General features: G+C 42.4%; 1 protein-coding gene across 1 annotated transcript in view; it reads right to left on the bottom strand.

The window, feature by feature from the left end:
- Positions 1-26,954, bottom strand: part of LOC117468194 (ALK tyrosine kinase receptor-like) — a 547,997-nt gene that overhangs the window by 129,543 nt on the left and 391,500 nt on the right. The window contains 1 exon segment of the mRNA XM_034112221.2: positions 10,207-10,340. Coding sequence (XP_033968112.1) covers positions 10,207-10,340 — 134 coding nt within the window.

Below are 26,954 nucleotides of genomic sequence, written 5' to 3'. Positions count from 1 at the left end.
GATGGCTATGCCACAGCCATCAGTGAAATGCTAGCAGAAGGCGTGCTTCTAACTTCCTGTCGGGAGGATGAGCGCCAGAGATAGGCGTAGAAGCACACACGTCACTTTAGGGCCAACACATTGGATTGCTTGTTGGCCTTGTGACTGATGAGTTAATTAAAGTGGAAGACTATGGAGAAAGAAGTCAGGCTCAATTTATTTATCCCGTATTGACTATATCTCCTGGCTTGAGTAATCGCTTCCTTTCTTCTCAAGAAAACAACTAAATGGTAGGGGAATTGGACATTGTCAAAAATGTCCAATTCAGATCTGAGAACAGGGAGAGCTGGCTGAGTTTGTGGAAATGATTTGGATACATTTAGATCAGGTGAAAGCAAGCGGGGAATATCATGACTTCTGACTGGTGATAGGGTATTATCTCAAGGCTAAAAAACATCATTAATAAACTTGTTTGTCCTTCTCAATGGCCTAAGAGTCCTTAGGATGACTCATGCTTTTCTTATTCATCTGACTGAAGGAATAAGTTATGAGTGTAGCATCAAGAAATCCGGAAAATCACAAATCCAGAACCTTTTTCTCGGACTTGAAACTCAATGAAATCTTCACACCTTGGAGGTTTAATCAAATACAATTATTCAAACCCTTCATGCTCCCCACACTGATACAGGTCAGTAATATCAGTAATTAGCCTACTTTGAGTGCAAGGGCACCGAACAGACAAAGTAAACAACTGTCTCTGCCGGTAGCTGAGTGTGAGAGCCTTAACGGAGCATCGTGTTCTGTGCTCGGTGTGAGGAAGGTAACTCGAGCCCAGCTTTGTGACAGGTGCTGCAGGGGGAAAGTGGGGGAGGTTTAGAACACTGCGTAATGTATTGAGGCCACGAGTAGAGAGTGTGCCGAGACGGATAAGGGCTTAGTTTGTGATGGGGATGTGTAAAGTGGGTGTTGTGCCCAGGTGGTGCTGGAGGAGAGTACACCATAGAGCAGTGGTTCCCAAACTTGTTGTGCCCAAGGCACCACAGGACAAGTAAAAATCTCAAGGCACACCTATTGTGCAAAATAGCCCTTATAACACGTGTTATCACTCATATCATGTAAAATATCTGTAAATGTGCATAATTATTTACTAATACCAAATTAAATGTGACAAAGACAACTATATTACTCATGAAATATTTATTAACGAAATATTTCAGAAATTAATTTGAAACGTTATCAAATTAGGCTTCATCAAAGCAGCAACACACTCATTTAAACCAGACAGGTCACAACATTAAAAATGAGACAAAGGAAATTCAGCAGAAACTCAGCACAGAGAACTGTCAATGCAAGGAAGCTGCATTGTCCATGGTCCTGAACTACAAATTATAAATGTAACATTTCAGCAGAGATGGGGTCGTTACTAAAAAAAAGTAATATATTACATATTACTTTTAAAAAAAGTAATATATTACACTACTTCGTTACTCTCTACATAAAGTAGTTCGTTACTTTACTCGCAGGGCCGGCCCGCCCCTCCCTGCAGGCAGATCACGCAGACTGCTAAAGTTTCAAATGTTCTCTTTAGTTCAGTTTCCATTGTCGCATAAGACTGATCCAGATCCTGAATGTTTTCCTATCTGACCGTGGCTGTCCTCTGTCTCCTGCTATCTGACCGTGGCTGTCCTCTGTCTCCTGCTATCTGACCGTGGCTGTCCTCTGTCTCCTGCTATCTGTATATGTTGTGCAGTCTATCTCTGCTCACGCTGTTGCGTCGGCGTGTTCTCCTGCGTGTTGGCCATGTGTTGCACTGGAACCAGACACCGCAAAGACTTCAGCCGAGCACGTACGAACTGCGCATGCGTGAGTGGCAATAACTCTCCTTACCAGCAGGCGGCGGTAGTGTGTATTCGTCATTCAAAACAGGCAACAACCGGAAGACAGCGAAGAAGAACAGACTACGTGATATAAACAAACAACAAATAGCGTGTGCGGTAGCTCCACCTTAGCATGTGTTCTTTGCAGGTGTGTGTTGAGGTTTGAGGTGGTGTTTCCAGCAGTGGATAACAGCTTCTGGCCTGGACACAGTTTGCACCTCACCGTCACATTCCTGTCTATTCTTCGGATGAACTCAAAATAATGGGCATACCTCCACCCCTCGAGAGTTATCGCTGACTCAGCCATGTTTATGCAGCACTGCACGCGGAGATGTGGACGCGCAAGTCGCACAGATTACGTACATATAAACCTACAAAGTACTGATATAGTAAATTAAAAAATAATTATTTGTGTGTAGTTGTATATTGCAATAATAACGTATGGTTGTCACAAAATCCCACGGCACACCAGTGTGCCGCGGCACACCGTTTGGGAACCACTGCCATAGAGGCTTCTCAATACTCACATTTCCCCTCCTCGACTCCTCGGTCCTCCGGTAGTGACCCGGAGATGAATTTCAGCGCGCCATGTTGAAGGACATCTCATTTCTCTAAATGCACTTCGAGGACCGAGGATCGAGCGTCGAGGAGCTCTAACCGAGGATACACTTAAGGGGTCCTCCACGGCTCCTCCGCGGATGCATTTCCGGGAACGGTGGAGTCGTGACGCACGGCCGGACTTATCTCACGGAGCGTCCACACTACAGCTCCAAAAATAGCTTGGAGCTGGGCGTGTCTGGAGCTTGGGGATTTTATTCAAGCAACACGGCCAACAACCAATCACATGAATCTCCCGCCCCCGACATACAAAGCAAAAACCCCCGGGGATTTTATGCGAGCAATATATCTATAAACTCCCCAAACAGGCGAAAACCTACCAGTTTCCCCCACTGTCTCTGCCACCTCCCTCCATGCCTGGTTCCTCCGGTTTGTATCCCGGGAGGTGAAGAGGGTCTGGTCATACAAAACCGGGTGATTTGCTACGGCGATAATTAGTTTCTCCTCCGACTTTTTTTGAAATATAGAAATGAACGGCGGGATATCTCTCCCAGCTTAGACGCGGTTTGATTGGCTACGGCTTCAGCTGTCAGATTTTGGGAAACGGGATTTGATTGGCTGGCGCTGGCTACTCCGGCGTCCAGGCGACCAGAAGTTGAACAATGTTCAACTTCTGGTCGCCTGGGACGCCTGAGACGCCTCGCTCTGCTACCCACAATTCAGTTCGGCGAAAAAGCGCGGCTACGTGACGTCACCCCATTGAAAGTGAATGGGCAGCTTGGAGCAGCTTGGAGCTTTCGACGCTGTCGACGCTGTAGTGTAGACGGGCCGTCAGCCAATGACAGCTCTGCATGCATCCCCTGGATATTATTTTAGAAACGGCTTTCATCGCCAGAGAGAACAGCTGTGAGGTCCGTGTAGAAAGCAGAGCAGTGTGTATAATATATATCACTCTATAACAGGCCTACTCTCTTTATGTGCTTTAGTTTAGTAGATATCTACAAACAAAGAGTCCATATTTTTCTAAGACCATTTAGTGCTTCACATAATAAAATACACAATGGCTGTAGCCTGATTATATGCTTTAGGAGCTGTAGGTGTGTGTGGTACAGTGTGTAGGTGTGTGTGTGGTACAGTGTGTAGGTGTGTGTGTGGTACAGTGTGTAGGTGTGTGTGTGGTACAGTGTGTAAGTGTGTGGTACAGTGTGTAGGTGTGTGTGTGGTACAGTGTGTAGGTGTGTGTGTGGTACAATGTGTATGTGTGTGTGTGGTACAGTGTGTAGGTGTGTGTGTGGTACAGTGTATAGGTGTGGGTGTGTTACAGTGTGTAGGTGTGTGTGTGGTACAGTGTGTAGGTGTGTGTGGTACAGTGCGTAGATGCGGCGGACAGACGGGTCTCAGTTGGTTTGGTGTCCTCTGCTTACTTTTAATACTTGTAAATAAAACGTTTGGCCCGTAATTTCAATTCCCCATTTCAGCGACCAGAGAGATTATGTTATTATGAGAGTGCTCTCATACTTTAAATTGTATATATGTATATAAATATATGTGTGTATGTGTGTGTGTCGGCATCTGTAGCCTGTTGTCTCATTATACCGCACTCTCAATGCATTAAAAGTAAATATGTGGGGGAACAATGTTCAGTTGATCTAACAGAGATTATAAAATACAGCGCTATGACAAAACACTCGCCAGCTGTTGCCACGTAATAATGAACGGACGTCGCTTTAATATGACCGCTCAGAGGAGAGGAGTTCTCATTTCTTTAAACGTCTGCTGCTTCCCCTCCTCTCTCCTCGGTTCCCCTCCTCGGTCCTCCGCTCGCATCTCCTGTGGGCGGCACTAAGTCTCGAGGAGGGGAGTCGAGGAGGGGAGTCGAGGAGGGGAAATGTAAGAATTGAGAAGCCTCTCATGTCTGCGTATAGCCACAGCTTTCGTGTTGCCATGGCGAGAGGAACACAGTGAACCCGGAGAGCTGAGAACAATAAACAAGTGTTGGGCCAGGCCTGGATCTGCATGAGCAGCAGCCCCCTCTGCGACGATCGGCCCTTACTTTGACAGAACAGGCAAAGAAAGAAGCACGCGGAGAATCACTAATGGCTCATTGGTTTGTTTCTGTGTTTCAGTTACTTTCATCTCTGTCTTTGTTTTGCACTTCTTTCAGAGGCTTTTCATGGATAGTGGTTCCGTGGACACCTTTGGGAAGTGACTAAGAGTATTTTAGAGCCATGATTGAGTTTTAAAATCATAAATGAGGATGAGGTCTGGGTCGACGCAGGACCTCAAGTTATATATGTAGGGTATAGCTTGGCATGGGAATATATGAACATTGTATGTCACAGTTGAATTCTCATTATTGTCCTGGTAATCATAAACATACACTTAAAACTCACTTTAAATTGTTTTTTATAAATAATTAAATATTTGTATTGCAAATGTATTGTATTTTGTGTGTGTTATATAATCCTATATTCCTTCCCATCCCTGTTATGATTGTAGAAAGTGTGTGTATGTGAGCTCCATGAAGTTCCCCCGTCCCTGTTTCCGGTAATTCATTATCTCTCTCTCTCTCTGGCATTTACATATTTGACAAATAAATCCATATAAGATAATAGCATAGAGGCGGGTGTAGTAGATGTGTTGCCGGTGTACAGTGAAACTCCGCTGCATGAAATGATTAATTATTCTGTAACTAACGGTAACGCCGACCTGACCTCAGCTCCAAACATCCCGTTTCAATCCGTTTTGAAATATTAAAGCAAGACAAATCTTCCCTCATTCATCCGGAGCCAAATATTGACCGAGCATAAAAGCTATTTCGTTGTCGGGGAGCTCAAAGAGACTCTGAACAGTAAAGGAGATTACATCCCTAAAGAAAAGCCTTTTTTAAGATGATCTGTATGGTTTTAAAAGAAAACACAAGGTAAAATCAAATTCCTTCCGTGCTAAATGCTTGTGTGTTTCAGGACAAGCAGTGGAAAAGAAGGAGGACTTTTCTCTCTGTCTTTTATCATAGTGTAAAGGATTATTATAGTTATAACAATTGTTCCCACAAGAAGAACATATTCACAGGTATATCAACTGTGTCCAGCAGCACCGTCTATGTCACCACCTACACACATGAAAAGCACTCCTTCTGGTGGCGTCATGTATGTAATCACTATTATATTATTATAACCCATCATAGGTCACGTGATACTGGGGAAAGGTATGGATTTTGAGTTTGCAGGGCCACAGGGGTTACTGTTCAAATACTATTTTTACAATTCATTCAGCATGTTCTCTGCATTGCAACACATAACCATGTGTGCCTCTAAAGATCATTTTTAAAGTTGTGTAACACAAATTAATAACGCTTTCTAACACTTTACACTGTCTAATTCACTTTACTCAAGATGGGTCAAACATTATTATGTTTTTGCATCACAATTTAAAAGGAAATTAACAACCACTTTGTATTTATGATGTCCGATGATCTCCTCACAAAGAGGTATCTTTCTCTCCCCTGTATTGGTTTGAATGGATTTCTTTGTTCTTAATGGACTGCGGTTCTTTTGATTGGCCGGTTTTCTGCTCATTTTTGTTGCCTCTGATCTTGCTGTCAATTATTTCTTTCCCTCCCCCTTTTTGTTATGTATTTGTTTGTCGTTTTGTAACTGATGACGACTGTTGTTCAAGCCCATGGCTGCTTGACCTCTTCTGTCTTATTTCTCATGTTATAGTATATCTGGATTTAATGATGTCTGTGTGCAAAACTACTGTACTTAAGTACAAGTGTGTGTTCCTTGAGCTTTACTTGAGTCTTTCTATTTTATGCAACATCATATGTCTACTCTAGAACGTTCTGGCAGTCATATTGTACGTTTACTCTTATGCATTTATTTAAATATTATGCTCATTTTCGTTTTATCTTAATATTTAGTGGCTCTACTGTGACATGTTTACAAGCTTTTATGTGTTGGAGAGAAACTCCCTCTGTAGGGAACACAGGGATTTGAGCCTCTGAAGACCATTTACATGCACACAAACCTACATTACACACTTCAGAATCAGAAACAGGTTTGTCACCAGGTAGGTGACACGTGCGAGGGATTTGACCTGTTGTCATGGTGCATACATACAAGTAAAACAAAAATAAAAAAACACAGATAGAGAACTTCGCTGCAGGGAAAAAGCATAATAGGGACTCTTTAAATTAAACATCTTTAAAATAGATATGTATTGTTATGCACTGAGCTACAGTTAGCTCCACCTTTACAAGCTGCAATATAAAGGGAGACATTAGACGTTAATGCATCGCAAAATATGACCATGTGTTGTTACATTATGCTGAAACTGGCCATTCTGCATAATACACCATTTTACAAGATCACTGATTATTGCATTCTAGATGTAGAGAATCTCTTATTTATATCCATGTAGGGATCTCCTTTGAGCGCTGCCGCCAATGTTAAGATGAAATGAAGTGCGTGACCGGACGGGCACTTCCCTGGGTCATCATTCACTTTTGAGTTCCTTCTTATGTTCAGCGGAGTTCAGCAGACTCTTACATGTTCTGGTAAACAAGTTGGGTAAACAAGTTGGGTAAACAAGTTGGGTAACTTTTCTTACAGAAGCCTCTTATAAATCATCTTCAAACTACACCCACTCAGTTAGAAGAGAGTTTCAGCATGTTGCTGGAAAAAAGAATGATCAAATAAATAAAGATATTTGTATACACACACACGCCTGCTTGGTATGACATGTAACACCTCTGTCTATCAACCATCTGTCTGTTAGAGGAGACCTGGGGCCTGTACTACGAAGCTGGTTCAACCTAACCTGGATATGTTTGAGTTAGCCGGTTGGCCTAATCCAAAACATACGCGCTCTCGCTAAACTGTACTACGACGCTGGTTATCAAGTGGATCGCTCAAGCCAGCCGTGTCCTATCTAGTTAGGTGCGCGTTCACATGAAAGGGGTGGTATTTGGAGCATTCGACCAATCACAAACAGGGAGAAGCGTACTGACAGCGCAGCGTCATACTTCCTGAATGAAAAGTCAACTATAATATTAGACATATGAAGAAGTTAAACTTTAAACATCCATGACTTAAACACTTTATCCAGGATCAAAGCCACATAGCTGCACCTGCAAGGTGAATACAGCTGGCAAAAGTGTTTGAATGCGTACATTAACAGGTTTATGATATCACTGCCCCGTCTCTAAGACACGATCTGACTGTAATTACATTTGTCTCGAGTGTTTCGTCAACTTAATGTGTTGCTTAAAATAATACTTCTGCATACAGTATGTGACACTGTGAGTGCTGCACGGCCAGATACGGCTCAGCTGACTCAGATAAGGAGATATATGATACATTATGAAGTGATATGCCGCGGACTGTACTTAATGTACTCTGATCCGGTTACTTATGTTGTGGCCGATATTTAAGTAAGCTTTCTTAACGCTAATGTTATAATAGTCAGATTGCTCTGAAGATGGAGGTGATATTCTATTCATGTTCACGTTCACACAGTCGGTGATTTTTGCCGGCCGTCTTTCCTGCGACGGCAGCTTTTCTGTATTTCCTTTCTCCTGTAATATGACTTGATCGCTTTAAACTCCGCACACTGAGCTCTGATTGGTCAGCAGGCAGTGCTTTCAATGAGTTGAGCTCTTAGCCTGCAACCTAACCAGGGGGGTATACTGCGAAGCAGGATTTTCGCTTAGCCGGCTAAATTCAGGGAAAACTCCGGCTTTCCGGTCATCCGAAGCTGGTTCTCTTTTTAGCAGGCTAGATCTCCATGGTAATATATGCTAAGCAGCTAACCTGGTCGGGACCAGGTTAGGTTGCAGGCTAAGAGCTCAACTCAGTGAAAGCACCGCCTGCTGACCAATCAGAGCTCAGTGTGCGGAGTTTAAAGCGATCAAGTCATATTACAGGAGAAAGGAAATACAGAAAAACTGCCGTCGCAGGAAAGACGGCCGGCAAAAATCACCGACTGCGTGAACGTGAACATTAATAGAATATCACCTCCATCTTCAGAGCAATCTGACTGTTATAACATTAGCGTTAAGAAAGCTTACTTAAATATCGGCCACAACATAAGTAACCGGATCAGAGTACATTAAGTACAGTCCGCGGCATATCACTTCATAATGTATCATATCTCTCCTTATCTGAGTCAGCTGAGCCGTATCTGGCCGTGCAGCACTCACAGCGTCACATACTGTATGCAGAAGTATTATTTTAAGCAACACATAAGTTGACGAAACACTCGAGACAAATGTAATTAAAGTCAGATCGTGTTTTAGACGGGGCAGTGATATCATAAACCTGTTAATGGACGCATTCAAACACTTTTTCTTTTTCCAGCTGTATTCACCTTGCAGGTGCAGCTATGTGGCTTTTATCCTGGATAAAGTGTTTAAGTCATGGATGTTTAAAGTTTAACTTCTTCATTTTTGACTAGCATTAAAGTTCACTTTTCATTCAGGAAGTATGACGCTGCGCTGTCAGTACGCTTCTCCATGTTTGTGATTGGTCGAATGCTCCAAATACCACCCCTTTCATGTGAACGCGCACCTAACTAGATAGGACACGGCTGGCTTGAGCGATCCACTTGATAACCCGCGTCGTAGTACAGTTTAGCGAGAGCGCGTATGTTTTGGATTAGGCCAACCGGCTAACTAAAACATATCCAGGTTAGGTTGAACCAGCTTCGTAGCATAGGCCCCTGGTCCCGACCAGCCGCTAAGCATATGTTACCATGGAGATCTAGCCTGCTAAAAAGAGAACCAGCTCCGTAGGACCGGAAAGCCGGAGTTTTCCCTTAATTTAGCCGCTAAGCTAAAATCCTGCTTCGTAGTATACCCCCAGGATTCCATCATATTTCCTCCTCAGTAATGCACCCTTGAAATGTTAACGGTTTCTGTGCTTCTGAACCAAGCTCAGAGGAAATTGAATCAGTTATATTAATCTAATTTCAGGATTTTTCGGGGATGACAGAGAAGGATATTATTTCAGTCGAGCAGTCTACGCATTTCATGGTATAATGAAGTTAAAAATCACAGAATGTTGCTGTGCAATTTTCAGTTTGACATGTGTGAGCTGTTTTGGGAACTCGGCCCCTCTGCAGCCATGTGAGACACATTTAGTCCACATGGTGGGACACACAGCAAACTAGTGGAAACAGAAACAATTGTTCAAGACTTATCACCCAACACAATGGTTTGTTTGGACTGCTTCATGACTCATCTTTTGAATTCATTATCTTTTTTAAAGGTTAAGGTAAAAGTGGTTTTATTAATTAACTGATTCAAACACTTTTTTAACATGTATTTTTCAAATGGTATTGATGATACTAGAAATGGGTGAGAAAATCACTCATGTTAACATTTTAATTATCATCTTATAACCCAGATATTGCCAATTATGGACAGTTTCATTCTGTGTAGGATTTCATTTAGCAAGACTACGCCTAGCTATTCTATTTATGTCACAGGCAACTTTTTCATTGTTGGTTGAAGATGTACTTATTCTTAAAGTCACTAGGAATTGACATGACTGTTAAGTAGAAGGTATTTTCTTTAACAACTGATATAACTATCATATCATGACAAACGCTACAAATCCTTTTAAGCCACCATTTCAATCCAGAATTGATTTTGAATGGGGAATCATGACCCCAAGAATTGCATACAAATCTAATGACTCTCAGTCTTAGCGCTCACCCCGTAAAGGCAAACACACAAATCAGAGCAGCATCACAGGTTCCGAAAAAGAATGACATGCATGTATAAACGTACCCATGGTGCAGTTGGTGGTGAAGTAGGGCTCGATGGTGGCCGTGTCGTCCTGTGGAACCCTCTGGTCGTAGCTGGCGGACACTTTGAAAGGTGATCCTCCGTGGGTCCCCAGGGTGAGGTGGACCACCGCCCAGCTGCCGAGGAGAGAAAGCAGGAGGAGGGTGAGTGTGATGAGCAGGCAGCAGGGCTGGCAGAGAAAGCCGCTGCGGGGGTCGGGGGTCAGGGTGGCCTGCTGGGCCTGAGCCCCCGGGGTCTCTGAGCAGGGCCTGTCCAGGGCTTCAGCAGAAGCAGACATGGGGGCTCCCTCACTGCCTTCCAATTTTGGAGGCTCCCCGCCTTCCTTTGTCTGTGGATGCATGAGCCCACCAGCGACTCCCCGGCTCTAGAGGAGGTGGTGTGAGCCTACAGCTGGTGGAGTCAGACTACACTTCACAGCAGCAGCAGCAGCAGGTGTGTGTGTGAGACGCGCTCAGGTCAACTTGGTGTGTGTGAGCGAGCTGCAGTCCTGTGTGAATGCTGTCCTCTCCAGACCGGCGGCTGGCTTCATGTAGTTTAACTCTCCCTAATTTTATTAAGCAAATTGTGCTGATTTCTGTTTGGCTCCGAGCTCATCAACAATATCTCTCTCTCCCCTCCCCCTGTCTCTTGCCCATCCCTTCATTCATACACACCGCATATAGTGAATGCACCGTAAATAACTACCTCCCTAATGATGTTACAGAGGGCCGGGCAACAACAGCTACTGATGGCAGTAAACAAACACTACCATGCCCTGCACAGTGGCGCATGCATCGTCGCACACTGCCGCAGAGCTTTATTTCACCACTTTCTTTTTTTACAGATATGTTTACTTCTACTATTTCTGCTTTACACTAACCGTTCGGATATACAAGGTTATGACAGTTTATAGAATAGCACCAAATTGGAACAATGTAACTCATTTGTAAGGTTTTCTCCAAGCACAGACCCGCGGTAATGACGGTACACATGTTAGTTTATCAGGCTCCGAGCTTTTCTGATTTCCCCAACGCCTGTGCTCGGGCTCAACAGGCTTTGCTACCTCTGTCAGATTCCATTCTGAAGTGTTTCCCAGTGTGACTTTCCCTGATTCCTCCCTGCTTTGTACTGCCCTCACCTTTTCCTCTCTCTCCCCATCTCTCCCCCCAGATCCTCACAGAGAGGAAGTAAGGTGTTGACCAGATGGAGGTGATTATAGCCCCACGTTACGCCATGGTCCCTGCCGTATCCCATAATAACAAAGGAAATGAAGCGCCAGATAAGGGCTGCCACTGTCTCCTTGATAGATGTGAAATGAGTCTTAAACATATGGTCTTGCTGAATTCTCCGCTGGCTCCGCTGAGGGCCCAATTTGGAAACAGCTTTTTTGTTGGAAGAGTGCTCAGCATGATGGTGATGGGATTGTGATTGTAAGGCTGTGTTTGTCTCCTTGTGCCAAAGACTGTATCTAACAAGTAGACGTACAGTCACAGTGACATAACCCATTGGATCGTGGACTACTTTTCAAATGCCTAGAATTTGGCTTTTTTTGTGTCTTGGTTACTTGGAATATGAGATAAGGGATATGAGAGGGCGGAGCTAAGAATAACAGAACTTACAGGAACTATTATCACACTTTTCAAATGTTAGCCACGACTTAAAGCTTACCCTACTTCCTTTTCTATTTCCCCCTAAATAGGTCCACCATTTACAAATGGAACATCCTTCTACACGGTTATACACATTTAAACTAGCAATTTGTATTGGGAACATGTATATCATGTATAAGTATGCAAGGGCTGGTTTGCTTTCACTAACTGTACGGAGGCTCAGTCACTGGTACATTTTTATATACAAAGCCATTAGGGAAACTTCCATCCTACATCTGCTCTCTGATCTCACGGAGAATTGTAAGTGGCTCCTGCCTGAGATCGAATGCTGTGGTTTTATTAAATGTGCCAACTGCTAGGACTGTCTTAGGGAAGACAGCTTTTAGATGCGCAGCTCCTCTGTCTTGGAACAGTCTGCAAATTAAATGGAAACTGAACAATCTGGTGCCACTAAATGTTTTTAAAGCTCGGTTGGATGCTACTCAATCGGAAGCTATTGGTACCTGTTTAAGTGGATAATTATGTAAATGATGCTGTATGATGTCCTTTTGTTGTTCTGTTGATGCTTTTATGTTTCATGTGGAACTACTTGAGCAGGTCTCCCTTGGAAAAGAGATCAATGATCTCAATGGGATTTATCTGTATAAATAAAGGTTTGAAATGAAATGAAGTACTGCAATTTTCTCATAGACTTCTATGCAATCCGACTTATTCTTGCAACCGTTGGAATCACCCCCCCTGCTGGATATTAGAGAACATGCAGGTTTTAATGCACGTCTACATTGGCTTGCCTTATACATAGTAAATGAAAGCATGTCTACTGCAGCAGCACGTACTCAGGATGAGCATGCTTTATAGTGAAATGAAACACAGACTTTGTCATCTTAGAATTGCAACATTGTAAAACAAAGGATGTGTGCTTGCCATTGAGTATGCTCAATGTACTGATAACAAAATGGACGGGGGCTGTGTATACACCATCCAATCTGAAATGATCAATGTAAACCGGATCTCCGTGTACTTCCAGTGTTAAATATAACACAAGTCTCACGAACGACTGAATTATTTCCATGTCTTATTACGCCACGTCTGCACTGGCGTCGCAGGACTGATTAACTGAGCATCGGATCAGAGCGTAGCTGCCGGAGCACATCACTCAAACATTTAAGCCTAATTAGAAGTATACTATGCATGGCACAGCAGGCCTACATATAAACAAGTCAACACAAAGAGAATGAATGATAAAGACTCCTCATGCAGGGTTTAGATATGACTAATCCAAATGCGGATGCTAATAAATCTCATTACAGCCCTTTGTGTTGCTTATTTAAAACCACCTGACCTTTGTTCAGACTGCTGTTCGCTGGGCGCTTCTCCTGTGATAGGAGAACAACAAAACATCTCGGGCCAAATCATCTTTGCTGCCAATTGACAATTCCCTTTTCATAATGCTATTCATTATGCTCCCTTAGTGCTCTGCTCTGGCTAATGTAGCTCTTTTAATTTTCATTTGGTGTGTGTGTGTGTGTGTGTGTGTGTGTGTGTGTGTGTGTGTGTGTGTGTGTGTGTGTGTGTGTGTGTGTGTGTGTGTGTGTGTGTGCTGGTGAGGAGGTAGGATCCTAACCACATTAAGGCTTATTTGTCTTGTGGGATCTGGTTTGCATTAACTCGGAGTCTCATCCGTCAAGACAAACAACACATGAATAATTATATTCTTTTCTAAGTGGTAATGTTTCTCTAATGATGTGCGGCTCAGGTTGGACACACTGTGAGTGAGAGAAGAAGACTGACTGTATTACTGTCTAACTGTAGGTGTGTGTTAATGTGTGTGTCCTGAGACAAAAGTCATCTGGCAAGCTTTCTTTCCCTCACATCCTCGGGTTAGAATAACAATTAGTTTGTGAAACAGACTGTATGGATGGATGACCCATAACCCTTCATCCATCTTGCATTCAGGAGATGCCATCTTTCTGACGTTATGTGGAGCTAGTCGTGAGCAGGGGCTTTAGGCAGCATGCAAGATCTTCCCACACACCTGTCTTCTTAACCGCTCTATGGTCATAGCTAATCACAAGCTAAACCCTGCGTAGCTGTTATAAGACACAATGACCAACAATAATATCTTCATAAATACATTTATGATCAAACTGTGATTCCCACTCAGCACTTTACTCGGAGCAGCTGTCAATCACTGCTGTCAGTCGTCCACTTTTTATAGCATCAGATAACTTATACAACAGCTTGATAACAACTGCTTAAAATGAAACAATGAAAAGAGTATTTGACATCTACTTGGACTCTCCAGCTCGGCCCGCACCATCTGATAGCAACAATGACGACACTCATGCAGGGCAAACAAGACGTTTTGGCTTTAACTTTGGCTGTAATGTCATCCATTTTTTACATTCATTCAATAATTAGGAATATGGTTTTGGTCGGGGTTCGTTGAGACACTGGATTGATAAAAGGGCTTTCTGAGTGTATACATAAAATCATGTGTAATACAAAATGTTACAAATATCATTGTTTGGTGTGATGTGTGAATGTGAAACAATCCGTGAAAACACACGAATGATTGGTAGCCGATGATATTTCCCCTTGACTTGTTTGTGCTGCTGAGCATTAATTACAGTCATTGAGAAATAATTACCCACCTTGGGAAACACAAACACAAATAAAAACAGTTATTTTCTAGATCAGGGGTCTCCAACCTCTCTTCATCTGAGAGCTACTTTGAAAAAATGAAAGTGGCCAAGAGCTACTTGCATCACATCGCTTACATTTATTCACATAGCACTCATCAGTTGAATTAAGCTATACTTTTGTACACGTGTGAAATTGCAATACCTCAAGCTTATCACAAATCTTAACTTCACATCAAGGTCCAAGAAAACGAAAATGTCTCACATATTATTATGGCCCACAAAGTGAGTACTTCACTGAGAATTCACATACATGTCCTTAATCACCACCTGACAAGCATCTTATGGCACTTATGGTCAAATAAGTGCATTCACTCTTTGTTACAGTCAGTGAGAGGACTGGCGCTGCATGGAGTCCACCATAGGTGTATGCTGAAGTGTAGCCACTTAGGTTCACTCTAATAGAGTCATGTACATGTTCATCAGTCAGCCTTGTTCTGTATTTAGATTGCATTCATGCCAGCAAAAGCTGCTTCACAAAGGTCTGTAGAACAGAACCAAACAAAGCAGACTTGTTCAGTGCTGCTTGGTGAATGTTCTTATAGTTTTCTGGGTCTTCAAGGCTCCAGAAATGTTGTGAGTTTTGCTGAGACTTCAGCTGAGCATGATTTTGGAGATTTATAACCTCAGTTCATCCATCTTTTTCATCTTCTTCTTCGTCTTGACATGACATTTTAAACCATAATAAATCAACTGTAGGCCTCCATATATCTGTGTGTGAAGTTGTTCCATCCTCAAAAACAAAAAAATAATGCTTCTGCAGTCTAGCTGCAGCTTCTAGCCACGGTCTTCTGTTAAAAAAAAGGATACTGAATGTCCTGAATGAGGCATCACACACATGACTTGAGTCTGAACACAGCAGACAACAGGAGTATAACAACTAAAATAGTGCATGTGGGTGCACACTCACATTCTCTGTCTTACTGTTACATGAATCCCATGAATGTATGAGACTAAGTTAGCTTCATCATATCTCAATCAGTGATTAAGTGAATAATAAAGTTTCGATCGGCCACTGTCAGCCTGTCACTCATTATTTTCAGGGAGGGGGCGGGGTTTGGAGGAACGGAGGAGACGGTGATCGCGTCTCCTTTAGTATTTATCAACTGAAAATAGCAAGAGGACATTCATACTCTGCAATCCAAGACTTGATTAAATCCACCAAAAACCTGAAATGACGATAACGAGTGTTTTAAAAAAAAAACACAAATCCCTCCCTGTGTGTCTCTGAGCCGCAGCGACACGGCCCGCTCTGAATCAGGCCGTGTCGCTGCGGCTCAGAGACACCAACGCTGTTGGTTCTGGACTGGTGTTGCTGGATAAAGCAGACTGCTCCATGTGTGCATGGTGTCGCTGTGCCGCTGTCACGTCTGTTCCTTGATCTCTGCGTCACCGACCAATTTGATATTCGTGTGACAGAAAACATTCTAAAATAAAAAAACGTTATTGTCCAGCGGCGGCCGAAAAATCAAGAAACAACCTCACTACGCTATAATCGATAATCGAGCGGCGAGCTACTGAAAAGCTGCCCGCGAGCTACCGGTAGCTCGCGATCGACGTGTTGGAGACCCCTGTTCTAGATAGAAAAAAAAAGGTTTGGTGTTGCCTTACGTGACCTGGAGGCTTGGTGTTTGGCTAAGAAAGGAACGGGAACTTTCTTGTTTCAATTTGGTCGTTTAATAGAAGACTTCAGGCTCATCAAAACTACAATACACTAACATGTGTGAGTACATTTCCTTTCTGATGAATCTTTTCAGGTCTACCGAGTCTGATTGACTCCACTTTGACATTTCCTCTACTGTTGTTAACTTAACTTAAAAAAACGACTCCGTACCAGAATAAATGTTAGGTTCATATGGAACACTGACATGGAAAACAGACGATGCAGAGGACATTACACAAGTGTCTTCATTGAGTGTACATTGGCTCTGCTCCAGCGGGTTCCATCACATGTTGTTTTGGTTGGTTAGTTTTACGTCAGTGTTCAGAAGCCCGGAAACAATTACAGATGGCAGATTGAATCAGAAGATTAATACGAAGGAAAATAACTGGAAACAGAGGTTTCATTTAAATGTATCCTCAAGGGAGTGCTGTGGCACATGGAGCCATTCCTGCAGGTTGTTGGCTGTGCAGCATATTTGTTTGTGTTTTGCTTAAATTGCTTGTTTTCCCCCCTTTATTCTTACAAAGCTGACATTATATCTCTTTAAATCATCTCTTTGCAACTTGATTAAGTCATCAATCATGGCCATCTTGTTTTCCTGGGATATGATCACAACACTCAGTAAATTATACCCCAGTTATTAAACACGGCGAGATAGAAGTGCAAATTTGAGTTTCTGTCTGCAATTAGTCAAAATCAAAACACATTTGTAAAATGCCAGAGCTAATTAGCTTGAGATGTGGCTGCTTGAATGTGCCAAAAATGATCACATATTGCAAAGAGAGGTCACAGAGCTGAAGGAAGTAGGAAATGTAAAATCCACAATGTTCCATATAAACAACCCTCCACACTGGTGATGCAATTACATATTACACAGTGTGGTATTGACAAGCTCTTTAACTCAGGGCCTAAGTGCATGTCATGGAAAGTGTTTTTGTGTACAGTACTTGTTGAAAACATCTGCAGTAAAACTAAAGGAAGGGGAGTATAGAACATTGCCATGGGTTCGATCATGCTGGCTGTGTTAAATCGAAGAGTGTTTTTTTTATAGGGTTGAGATGAAATTGATTGAAAATGATGCTGTGTACGATTCGTTCTGCAGAAAGGCAGCTAGGGTTAAGGACTCAGGCGGGGGTGTGGGGGTTGCTGCAGTGATTGCTGCTGGATCAGGGATCCCTACTTAAGCCACATTGATTTTGACTGTCAAATGCACAAACAGGAGTGTAAGCCACAAAGTCAAGAGAAGTGCAGATTAGATTGAACAGCCTGGCTGAATGAGTGCCACTTCCCCAAACTGAACAGGACACATTTGAATTCTTTCTGTTCGGAGGCAAATCTGTTCTAACGTTATGCAGCTGCGATGAAAGGGTAGATAAGGTAAACTGGGTTGACTTGTGTTGAGGACATTTTTGTTTTGTGTAACTATCGGTATAAACTACATTATCAAAAAAGTGCATAATTTGTTCTCATCTCACATATGCCTCGCAGACAATAACAAACAATACTATTTCATCATAGCATTTTCTGAACAATATGAACTGGGAAAGTGTGTTTTAGTCGACAGTAATCGTGAGTCTTTTACAGAATCTAGCTAAAATGTGGGACTACACTCCAGGCAAGCCATAGCTATTGTATATTTATGCGAGTCACACCTAAATACAGCTATCTTGTATTTCTGTGCTAAGCAAATTATTATGCGACTGCAAAATGAACAATCTGCCGAGAGCAAATTACAGAGGCTGAAAGCAACCCCAACCAAACAAACAAACCCAGATGAAAAAAGGAGTTGACTATAGGGACTTCTTCCAGTGAGTCAATTTCACAAACCCTAAAAAACACAAAAAGTGCAGAGCCAAGTTCAGCATTAACCCAGAGCAAGTGGGTAATGACAGTGGTGATTGAGGAGCAAGCTCCCTCAAATATACCAACTCGGGATATTTGCCTCTTCCATCAATGGTAGCACAGCAGTGCAGTGTCCTTGCAGGCGGGTGCTTGGCCTCTGGTATGGCTGCTTGCAGCTTTGTCGAGAACCACTCATCCAAACAACCTATCACTCCCAGTGCTCTTCCGTGGGTCCTATAAACTGTGTTTGTATAATGCATTTGGATAATTACTCAAAATCAGGCAATTAATGATCAGTCTATTTTTAGAAATGTATATTATACTGTAATATTAAGATTATGGCCAGGGCCGGACTGGGACAATAAGTCAGGCCGGGAATTATACACCCAGCCAGGCCACTACCAGTTTTTTTTGGATTTATTTGTCAATATTTACAGCGTTGCTGCCCATAGTGATAACTCTATAGTTTGTAGTTCTACTACCCCCAAATAAACATATGGACATGGGTTACTATTTAAAAAAATGTGAAAATCTATTTAGGAATCTATCCATGGGAACATATTTTAAGTGAAGGTGGACCTCAAATCCTCTAGGGAGGTCCGGGGGCATGTTCCCCCGGTAAGATTTTTTTTTAAATTTTGAAGTTAATTGCATCAATCTGGTGTATTTTGAGGGGAAAATAAAGAGACTAGATCTATGGAAACACCCATATGAAACAGAACTGTATACATTTAAATAATCATACAATCATAAGAACATGGCCATAACCAATAAAATACTATATCCAATATGAAAAAACATTGAAACTTGTTTATTTATTTGTTTTTTGGTTAATTTATAGTTGTGAGTGTGTCTGTGCTCCTGCACCAGCCTCTCCTGTCTCCCTCCTATCCCCCCTGCTCCTCTTTGAGGCAGCAGCAAAGACTAGTTTTAGCTCTCAACAAGTTTTAAAAGTTTATCTTACCTTTTTTCACCTAGTTAACATTTTTTTTTATTATTCATGCATATTTGACTAATCACTCCCCCCTCAAATGAAAATATGTGTTTACATAAATGGTGACCAAACCGTTTGAGACCCACAGAGAACTTAGACTAAGTTAACTATCTAAAGACTCAGAGTCCTTTACCTCACCTGAACTGTAGTTGTCAGCCTCTCAGTCTGACAGCAGAGGACTCTCCCCCCACCTTGTTGACAGCTCATTATATCCGTTAGCATCTGGTGCTATCTAGCTGCGCTAACAACAACAATACACGTAACCGGTGCGCGCACTCTTTCTTGCTCGCGCCACACATGCACACACCCTCCCGAGCCAATCGAGGCCTTTATTGTATGATCTGTATGAAAGTGGCCATGTCGGCAGGCCACATCATGTAGACAGCCAGTCACCCTCTGTGTGGCAGAGTCAGACCCACATTTACGCTGCATTGCGTTCACAATATATCATTTTCTTTTTTTAAATCCTCAGGCCAGCAGGCCAGTTAACAGGCCAGGCCATCGGGAAACCTCCCGGTCCTCCCGATGGCCAGTCCGGGCCTGATTATGGCCATTCAATTAATGGCTCATAATCAGGGGTGCACATAACTTGTTTGCCCTGGTTCTCAAAGGAGCACCTGGAGATGTTGCTTGGTGCTCATCCTTAAAATGAAATAAACCGTAACTTTTGAGGGGGTCTTGACTTTATTTGCCAGACACACGGCACTGAACACACATGCAGAGGTGAACACAAGACAACATTAGCACGACCAGTAATCCTACAAACTGTCATCACTACCCTCCTGACTGTTCTCCTCACTGTCTTCCTCTGTCTTCCTCTCTGTCTTCCTCTGTCTTCCTCTCTGTCTTCCTCTCTGTTCTCCTCACTACCCTCCTGACTGTTCTCCTCACTGTCTTCCTCTCTGTCTTCCTCTCTGTTCTCCTCACTGTTCTCCTCACTACCCTCCTGACTGTTCTCCTCACTGTCTTCCTCTCTGCCTTCCTCTCTGTTCTCCTCACTGTCTTCCTCTCTGTTCTCCTCACTACCCTCCTGACTGTTCTCCTCACTGTCTTCCTCTCTGTCAGACATGGTAGCTGATGATGTAGGCCTACTACTTTCTCTCTGGTTGAGTCTGCGATTAGCTGCTTGCATCCACAAGTCAACAGCTGGTTTTGGGTCGAAAGTCTCTGTTATCATCTTAGACAAGTGGATGTAATCAAATAAGTATGTGAACATAACCAATAACCTACCATAGCCAATAACAAATGAATGTAACTTATTTTATTTGTGTTGTTAATTCATATCTTATTTTATCTTAACATTTATTTATTTATGCATTTATTTTTTAATCTCTCCAGTTTTAAAGGATATTTTTGGTTACTGTCCTATAGTATACATTTGAATGATTTCACACCTGTTTATCCCAATAATTATAAAGGAGTGCCTTGGAAATATGTGTTTACATAAATTGTGACCAAACTGTTTGAACTTAGACTAAAGTGAACTATCTAAACACTCAGAGTCCTTTACCTCACTGAGCTGTAGTATCAGCCTCTCAGTCTGACTGGAGAGGACTCTCCCTCCACATTATTGTAGAAACATCTTCTTCTTACATCCGTTAAAGCAGCTAGCACCAGATTCTAATAACAACAGCGCCCATCGTACAGGGCAAATGAAATGTGTAACCGCCGGGGTGAAAAAGGTGTTACATTTACTTTAATTATGAATGTTGTTACATCAAGGCCGAAAATTAGGATGAGCACCAATGGTCAAAACATTTGTTTCCTCCCAGAGCTGTCAGCGCAGCGCCCCCCCCAGATCTAGCGCCCTAGGCGAACATCTATAACGCCAGTGCTACGGGCCGGCCCTGATTTCATATGCAACTCGCAAATATCTTTCTCTCTCTCTCCTCTCTCCTTTCTTTTCTCTTCTCCCTTCTCTCTCTTCTCTCTCTCCCTCTGCCTCTCTTAATTTTGGTACGCAAATGCACCTTTTTTCAAATGACCCGGTGCTCTTTTTTTGGCGGAGGTGCACATGCGCACCTGCGCACCAGTTATGTGCAGCCCTGCTCATAATTAACTATAGGAGGTCCCTATTATGCTTTTTGGGGATTCCCTTTCCTGTAGTGCGTTGGATAGGTTTATGTGCATGTGGTCTGCAAAGGCTAAAATTCCAAAATTCACGGCGGAGGGAGTTTCTGTTTCAGAAAAATAAAGAGCTTTTTAAACGTTAAAGCATGGAGACATGTCACAGTAGAGACACAAAATACTACTATGAACTTGGAAATGAGCATAATATGTCCTCTAAACATGGTGATGTTGGTTAGATTTGACCAGTTCAGAGTTTAGCTGGTTAGGCCCCAAGCCTGTTTTTCAGGTCTCGGGCTCGAAAATGACATTTCCAGAACAAATGACCATATCTTCCCTTCTAAAAGAGTTAAATTAATAATCTTTTTTCTCAAAGTAATGATAAATCTGTGAGTTGGATGTAGAAAAGTCAGAATCAATATAGATGTTTTTTATTTTAAAGAAAATTCAGATTGAACGTGTCCGTCCAAAAATAATTGTTTACTTATAGTGAAAACTACCCTTGGATGATGGGTTAGTAGACTAAAAGCTTTAAGAATCCAAACTATAACATATAATAAGTACCCTGTATCAATATTGATGCAAAACAAGTGACATTTGACCTTTTTAGAGAGATTTAGCAAAGAAAACCCACTTCTGGGGCCATTTGGGTGGATTTTCCATATCTCTGGCCCCCCTTGGTCGATTTTGATGATTGCCATCTCTTTCTAACCGTCAGAGCCAATGGAATCGAGGGAAAGTTCCACATACACACACAGGTTACCAAATAAGGAGTGATAGTGAAGCGTAGAAAAACCGGAAGCTGCGCCAGCCTCTGGTGGCTACCATTAGCAGCTCATTTTGATTCTCCGTTTCTTGCATAAGAATGATGGATTATCAATACTTTTTTCAAAGTGACAGACACATTGCTATAACCTATGGATTGACCTTCAGCCGTGTATTTTCTCGTTTTGACTTTTGATCAGAATAACAACTAAGGTGAGCATATCTCCGTGTTTTGCTACCTGAAGCTACGTCTGTATTTGCTTCCCCTGTCACGAGTTCTGATTGCTCAGTGATGATCCTTATAGTTCTATAATCTGTGGACTCTCAGGATGTTATCTAAGCTTGTTTGTGCAGATCCAATAAGTATATCGATCGGTATAGCTAGAGTTCTGCGCTAACAGCCTTAGGATTGTTTTGCCCGTGGCTAATTCAGAGGCTCAGCGTTAGCTTTGAGGTTTAAAAAAAAAGAAACAAAAAGATCAGTTAGCTGAGTTTATTCCTGTTACATAGATATGAAACATTCATAGTTTATTAAATCTTAAGAAGCCCTCAGACACTTTTGCTTGCAGATGTTGTGTTAAGCCCCTTCGGCGGGTCCGTGGGGCTTAAGAGGTTAGATGATAAAATCCATCTTTGCTCACTACATTTAAGCCTTTCTACCCCTCAGGCATACATACAGATTATGACCTTCTTTTTTAAATACAGAAAATGTGAAATTATCGGCTGAATCCCTATTATCTACGACTATACTATATCAACCTGTGTAACCAGTCAAGGTTATCTGACGTGGAATTGACAGCCAAAACATCAATGGTACACAATCAATGGTGGAACTAATACTGGTATCATTTAACATACAGAGGCGCACATAATGATTGCACAGTTTCACCTCCTTTGTGTTTACACAGAGCCTTGTTGATGATGTTTAAAAAAAAAACTGAAAAAAAGGAACATTTGCATTGTCCACATGGGAAACATTTGCAACATATAATAAAACAAGAGCCATCAGATGAGCAAATGAAACAATAGTTATTGTATAAAGCACTCTGGGAAGGCCTGGAGAATATTAAGTAGAATTTCTGCATTAAGTGTAAAAATAACTCGGCTTCAACCTCAATTTGTCATTCTGACCAAAATAAGACCTCCACAGCTCAGAAATAATATAAGATTAATGATTACATATTTCCATCAGCAATTTTGAGACACCTCAGACATCAGTATCTCTTCCCCCAGAATGTGTTGCATAGCAACAAGGTCAAACAATTCTCTCACAGCATGTCACAAGATTGAAATGCTAAACTTCAATCTGAGTTTTACGTCAGAACAGAATACAAATCTGCTACAAATTAACAGAGGTCAAACCGATATTATATTGGCTGGCTATAGATGCTTAGTTCAAAAGCTGTGAATGAAGGAATAGAGAAAGTATCAGAAAGTAACAGTGTCAAGACTGATGGAAACAGATGACATAGATGTTTCAGTATCACATGTACATGATGGCAGTGCATCAAGAGATTGACAGTTCTACAGTTAAACCCCTATTTCAATTTTGTGAGCAGCCTACAGTGCTGGAGGTTCTGCTAATAGATTTTCTAAATGTCTTGAGTGAGTGTTGTATGAGATCATATGTGCATTGCTTGAGAGGGTCCTGTTATGAGACTCGGTCTTGCCATATACCTTTGATACATACAGTACTGACAGTAGAGTACAATTGGTAGGGATATGGGGGAAGCACTGACACACATTTGGGAATTTAAACAATTCCAAATGAAATAAGCCCAAGCTGCAGCCCCATTAAAAGGGCAGTGAATAAGTGAGCTCATAGACATATTGATGCTCATGAGGTCCCAGGAAACCAATCAAAACTACATGGATGATGATATCAGTGTTATGAAGAAAAGGGGCAGTGGATCCGGCCTCTTACTGCCCACTGCTGATTCATGACTCACCAGTTTTGGCAGGGTTTGGTCACAACTTTAAAAGTATTTGATGTGTGGAAAACTATTTAATCGGGCCACTGAGACAACATAACCTCAAGATCCAGGAACAATCTGGTAATCCACAGAAGCGTGACTTTAACAAAGATGTGTGTGCCGGCATAACTGATACGAGAACAGTCAGATTGAGTCTTGTGTGTGGTTGTGTGTGGTGCAACTTCAATTTCATCAGATCTTCTGAATATATCCCGATATCTCACTTTGGTTGTTTTGAGTGATCTCATCCCTACTGGTAGTATTATGTGATAGGCAGAATTAGTTTGGTGTAGTATCTTGACACATAAGGTTTGTAACATTTCAACATGTTACTCGGTTACTACGTTTTGAAACGTGGCAAGATTTAGGCAACAAACAACTTGGCCAGCGTCACAGGGTTAGGGTTAAAAAAGGGCATCATTTGGGTACATTAGGTAATGTTACTCTCTGACGTAGGGTCATGTGACATAACATTGTCAGGAAAGCTGCATTTCTGGTTTCACACTGGACACGATCTGCGCACCACTGGGGGACATCCTTTCTCCCACCCATGGATCTTACAATTAAGGTAGTTGCTCTGAGCGTCTAATGATGGAGCGAATGGAGATAGTGGAAGTCCTGGTGCATCCCTTACAGCTGTAATGGGTGGCTTGTGTGTGGGTCCAAAAGGCCAGTATTGGACTCCCTGGCTGCAGTAGAAACAGGTGTCACACACTGAGGTTTGATCGTACATTGATTTGCATTCGTCCATTGTGTTGTGGGTATTTGTGAGTCTATCGTGTCAGAGAAGTCTGGGTGAATTACTTTGTTCTTTTCCAGGCAGTTCAAATAGATACCATGAGGGTTTTAGAGAATACAGGTTACAGGATAATTCACCTTAAATGTTCTTAAGCTGTCTTCTCAGGATCTCCCTGTAGAGCTAAACTGACTGCTCTATTGCCAGATAAGGCTATCTGAGTGACTGGCTGTCAACAAAGTGTGTTCCATGTTTCACCACAGAGCCCACACTCAGGACAGTACGCCAGGGAGGAAGCAGCTACTTACAATTTGTAAAACCTTGCAAAGGACTATAAAGCTGAGCAATCTCGAGCCTACGTTTTTTTTCTGTTGTATTGAAACCCTTAAACATGGACCTCACATGTTTTCATTAGTTATTGAATGTTCACCCAGCCCACGTAGAGGTTTTACCCCTCTTTTAGATGTTGATGAGAGCATTTCAAATGATTATTTCTAGTTGGCAGCTATGGTGACCTAGATTGAAGGAGTTACCTAATGGTGTTGCCTTCTGTTTTATACTTCTGGAAAAGTAGATTATAATAGTCTTATTTAGCTCAATACCATTCTTACAAACGCAAAAAATATTTGAGGAGTAAAAGTTGACTGACAATTGAGCTATGGGATAGTAAGTGGTAATCTTAGTTTGCTCCAAAGGTCTGCTATTGGTGTTATATTAGTCTATAGATCCAAACAAAAATGTGTATGAAATCCTGTTTAAGAATCTCACATCAGGCGATGCCTTGCTTTTACCATATTCATATTATAATAAACTAAATATGTCTTTATATGTGTTTTTTTTAAACTTGCATTTTCTTGGATTTAAACACACTTGGTTGGATGGAAATGAATCGTCAGATTAATCAAAAAAATATTAAGAAAGTTATTTAAAAGATGCCAGATATGGGTGATGCTGCCTCAAAACACAACCGGCCTCACTTTGACGAGGGCATCATGGCTGCCGTGGCGCTCTTTCATGATTCCCCCCCTGATAATGCTGTGTTAACGCCGACATGTTCCACAAAGAACCGGCACAGTTTGCAAACAGGGAAAACATGTGACATTTACATGACCTACTACAGTACGGTAGTAGGTTAGGACACTATTTTAGATTGCAGTTGTGTTATTGGCTTGGGTAATAAGGGGTGACAACAAATAATGGATGTTTTTAAAGTTGAAAGCCGCAGTCCTGTTGACTCAACATTTTCCATATCTGCTGATGCTGTTTTTCACGGCTAATTAATACCGCAGGAGCAGCAGCCTCTTCACATAGTACCAGCTCGCACACCGACCAGTCTTCATGTGAACATTACATGTGGTAGAGAAGTGCAACATCCCCCTTTTGCCATCCAATATCATTTCCTACAGTGACCTCCGTTATCACTGCCGCGGTCTGTTCTGTGTCTGCTTTCTCTCCTCCATGTCTCCCATTGATTCATGGATTCTGTGTTATCCCCTCATATACTGTACCACCGCTGTTCTGAATCATTTAGAGGTTACAACTCTACAGTTGCAGTGCTCCCTAAGGATAGGGAGCTGATTGAAACATCTCTGCAATTGTGAGGTGGGAAGTTTTAGGGCAGGGGCTTAAAGGAACCCTGTAAGTGTTAATAATGATTGTATAAGAAGGATAGAAACACAATCTATGTCACAAGTTCGACACTTCTATTATCTGTTATTGTTTGGTGGCTCATCTAAACGCTCCTGTCACTTCAGATCCCGCCTTCCTCCAGGCCCTTGTAATCAGCTCACTTCCCTCACCTGGTCTCCCCAGCCCTTCCCCTCACCTGCTACTCACTCCCTCATCACTCCACAGTATTTATCCCACCTCACTATCACTGGTCCTTTGCCAGATTGTCTTGTCGTTTCCGCCAAGCTCTCCAGTGAGTGTTGTGCTCTAGCCTAGATGTTTGTGCTGCCCGGTTTTTGATCCCTGCCTGCCTGTTTACGGATCTCGAGTTCCTGCCTGCTCCCTGTCTGGTTTTTGATCCCTGCCTGCCTGTTTACGGATCTCGAGTTCCTGCCTGCTCCCTGTCTGGTTTTTGATCCCTGTCTGCCTGTTTACGGATCTCGAGTTCCTGCCTGCTCCCTGTCTGGTTTTTGATCCCTGTCTGCCTGTTTACGGATCTGGAGTTCCTGCCTGCTCCCTGTCTGGTTTCGGTTGCCTGTCTGACGGATGTCCTGGTTTTGGCCCTGCCTGTCCCTGACCTGAATACACTGAACATTGCAATACCCTGGTTGTATCTGAGTCGTGCTATTGGGTTCTGATCTGTACCTGTGATCGTGACAATCTAACCCTGCTCACATTTAGAGTACAGCTCTCCATTAGATGATCACATACATGGGATCACATGGGTCGCC

This window comes from Pseudochaenichthys georgianus, chromosome 22 (assembly GCF_902827115.2).
Source record: "Pseudochaenichthys georgianus chromosome 22, fPseGeo1.2, whole genome shotgun sequence".
Lineage (NCBI taxonomy): Eukaryota > Metazoa > Chordata > Actinopteri > Perciformes > Channichthyidae > Pseudochaenichthys > Pseudochaenichthys georgianus.
Note: the sequence above shows the minus strand (reverse complement) of the source record. Positions and strands in the feature narration are given on the sequence as shown.